This window comes from Dasypus novemcinctus, chromosome 21 (genome assembly GCF_030445035.2).
Source record: "Dasypus novemcinctus isolate mDasNov1 chromosome 21, mDasNov1.1.hap2, whole genome shotgun sequence".
Classification (NCBI taxonomy): Eukaryota; Metazoa; Chordata; class Mammalia; order Cingulata; family Dasypodidae; genus Dasypus; species Dasypus novemcinctus.
This window is the reverse complement of record NC_080693.1, coordinates 30,597,186-30,599,409: the sequence shown is the minus strand read 5'-3', so window position 1 is coordinate 30,599,409 and position 2,224 is coordinate 30,597,186. Positions and strand designations below refer to the sequence as shown.

The window sequence follows — 2,224 nt, the reverse complement described above, 5'->3', positions numbered from 1 at the left end:
TTAGGCAGAATCAAAGGAAGATAGCTAAGATAAACAGTGATTGATTTAACAAATAGGTGCAGCTAAAGCTACAAATATACACATGTGTACAGGCATACCATGTGTCTTTCCATGTGATAAACTAAGGACCAAGGGTTGTTGTCAGCCAGCCCCACAATTCCACAGTCTCGAGGAGAAAGCATCGCCTTGATGCCTTGATTTGGATACTTTCTTGTCTTCAAAACCATATGTTAATTAATACCCATTATTTAGGCCAATCTATTTCATGGTATTTACTTAAGGAGTCTAGATACTAAAAAAACAGTAAAAATCAACATTTGAATAGTGATTTACATCCCTCAAAGCATGGACTCTTGTGATCATATAACAGTGTGGTAGAAGATTTGTAGATATTTTTGTTCAAAATGTGAAGGTGTGGTAGAGGATGTTGAGATCCAAACTAACTCTGCTAGTTAGAAGCCAAGTTGGGACATGAACCCAATGTTCTTGTGCTACCTCTCTGCCAAAGGAGGAATAACACATACAAAGTGTTCATTTCAGTAAGATCACAGTCTTGTCAGTGGTATTTTCTGGCTGGAAAGATCAAAATTGGCTTCTTGGAGTGAGATGCCATTGGGCTGGACTCTCAAAGGCTTCATAATTGGGAACTGCAATGTTTAATGCATGACCTCACATTCATTGTGAGGACATTCTCTTGCTGAAGAGTTTCCCCAAGGCAGCCTTCATATCCTGGTTTCTCAGACTATAGATGAAAGGATTTAGCATTGGGGTCACTGCCACGTACATCACAGTTATCACTGCATCCTTCAGGTTGTAACTAGTCAGAGGGCGGAAATAAATACCCATCACTGTCCCATAATACAAAGAAACAACAGTAAGGTGGGAGCCACAGGTGGAGAAGGCTTTGACCACACCCTTAGTGGATGGAACCCGTAAGACTGTGGAGAAGACCCGAACATAGGAGATAATGATGCATATTAATGGCACGCAGAAAGCACTAGCTCCCATGTACAAGACTTTCACATTAAAGTGGATGTCAGAGCAGGACAACTTGAGCAAAGCTTTAATTTCACAGTAAAAGTTGGCCACTTCGTGGTTGCCGCAGAAGGACAGACTGGCTGTGAGTAGAGTGTGTGGCAGGGAATTGGCCATTCCAATCACCCAAGGCCCAACGTTAAGCAGGAAACAAGACCTCGGGTTCATAATTGTTGTGTAATGAAGAGGACGGCTGATGGCCACAGCACGATCATATGCCATCACAGCTAAGATATAGCTGTCAGTGTTAGCCAAGAAAAGCATGAAATGCATCTGTGTCATGCATCCCCTAAAGGAGATGACTCTGCTGCCAAAGAGATGGTTTGTGAGCTTCTTAGGGACAGTTACAGATGAGAAAAAGATGTCAACCAAGGAGAGGTTGGCAAGGAAAAAGTACATGGGGTTGTGAAGACGAATATCAGAGCGAATAGCACAGATGATGAGCAGGTTTCCCATCACTGTGACGGGGTAGATGAATAGGAAGAAGGCGAAGAAGAAATTTTCTTGTGCCTGCTGACTGCTAACTCCCAGGAGGATGAAATACAGGGTAGAGGACTGGTTTTCTTTCCTCATGACTCCTTCACCATGAAAAGAGAGGGAAATTTGGAATTATTAGTTTTCTCTCTGTACGTTTACTAAATCCAGGCAAAGACAGTATATGGGGAATAAAGCCTTGTTGTTCAGTGGACTGTCAGTCACCTTGGACATTTAAGTGTAGAAATGAGCATTCTGTACATCAGAGCTGGCTGTTTTCTGCTTTCTAGCACTACCACCCACAACACTTAGATTTTGAACACATAAGGAATAATTAAGCTTTCTTATTTCATGTGTTACACAATTTGTTAGGCTTCATGGAAAAATCAGAAATTTGTGATAAGTATAGTTTATTCATCAATTTAGTCAATCCATAAAGACACATCTAACTCTGAAGTGACTTACAGCCTAATGCTGAAGCTAGAATCATACACAGATCTTATATAATATAAAGGAAGAACAGCATTCAGATTCTTTGACCAAACACTCCTGTGTCTAGGATGTGTGAGTATAGTCAACAGCCCAGACAATTAGGAATTGTTCCACTGACCAAACTCAGATAGAACCAAAGCTCAGGAGATAACAGGTTTCTACACAGGCATTGGGAGATTATAAATCACACAATATCTCGGTTTATTTAGGCCCCTGTAAAACC

General features: G+C 41.1%; 1 protein-coding gene across 1 annotated transcript; it reads right to left on the bottom strand.

Moving 5' to 3' along the window:
- Positions 1-675: 675 nt before the first annotated feature.
- Positions 676-1,608, bottom strand: LOC131275128 (olfactory receptor 1A1-like). Its single transcript, XM_058284979.1, has one exon. It carries the CDS (start codon positions 1,606-1,608, stop codon positions 676-678), a length of 933 nt encoding a protein of 310 aa, XP_058140962.1.
- Positions 1,609-2,224: the final 616 nt, after the last annotated feature.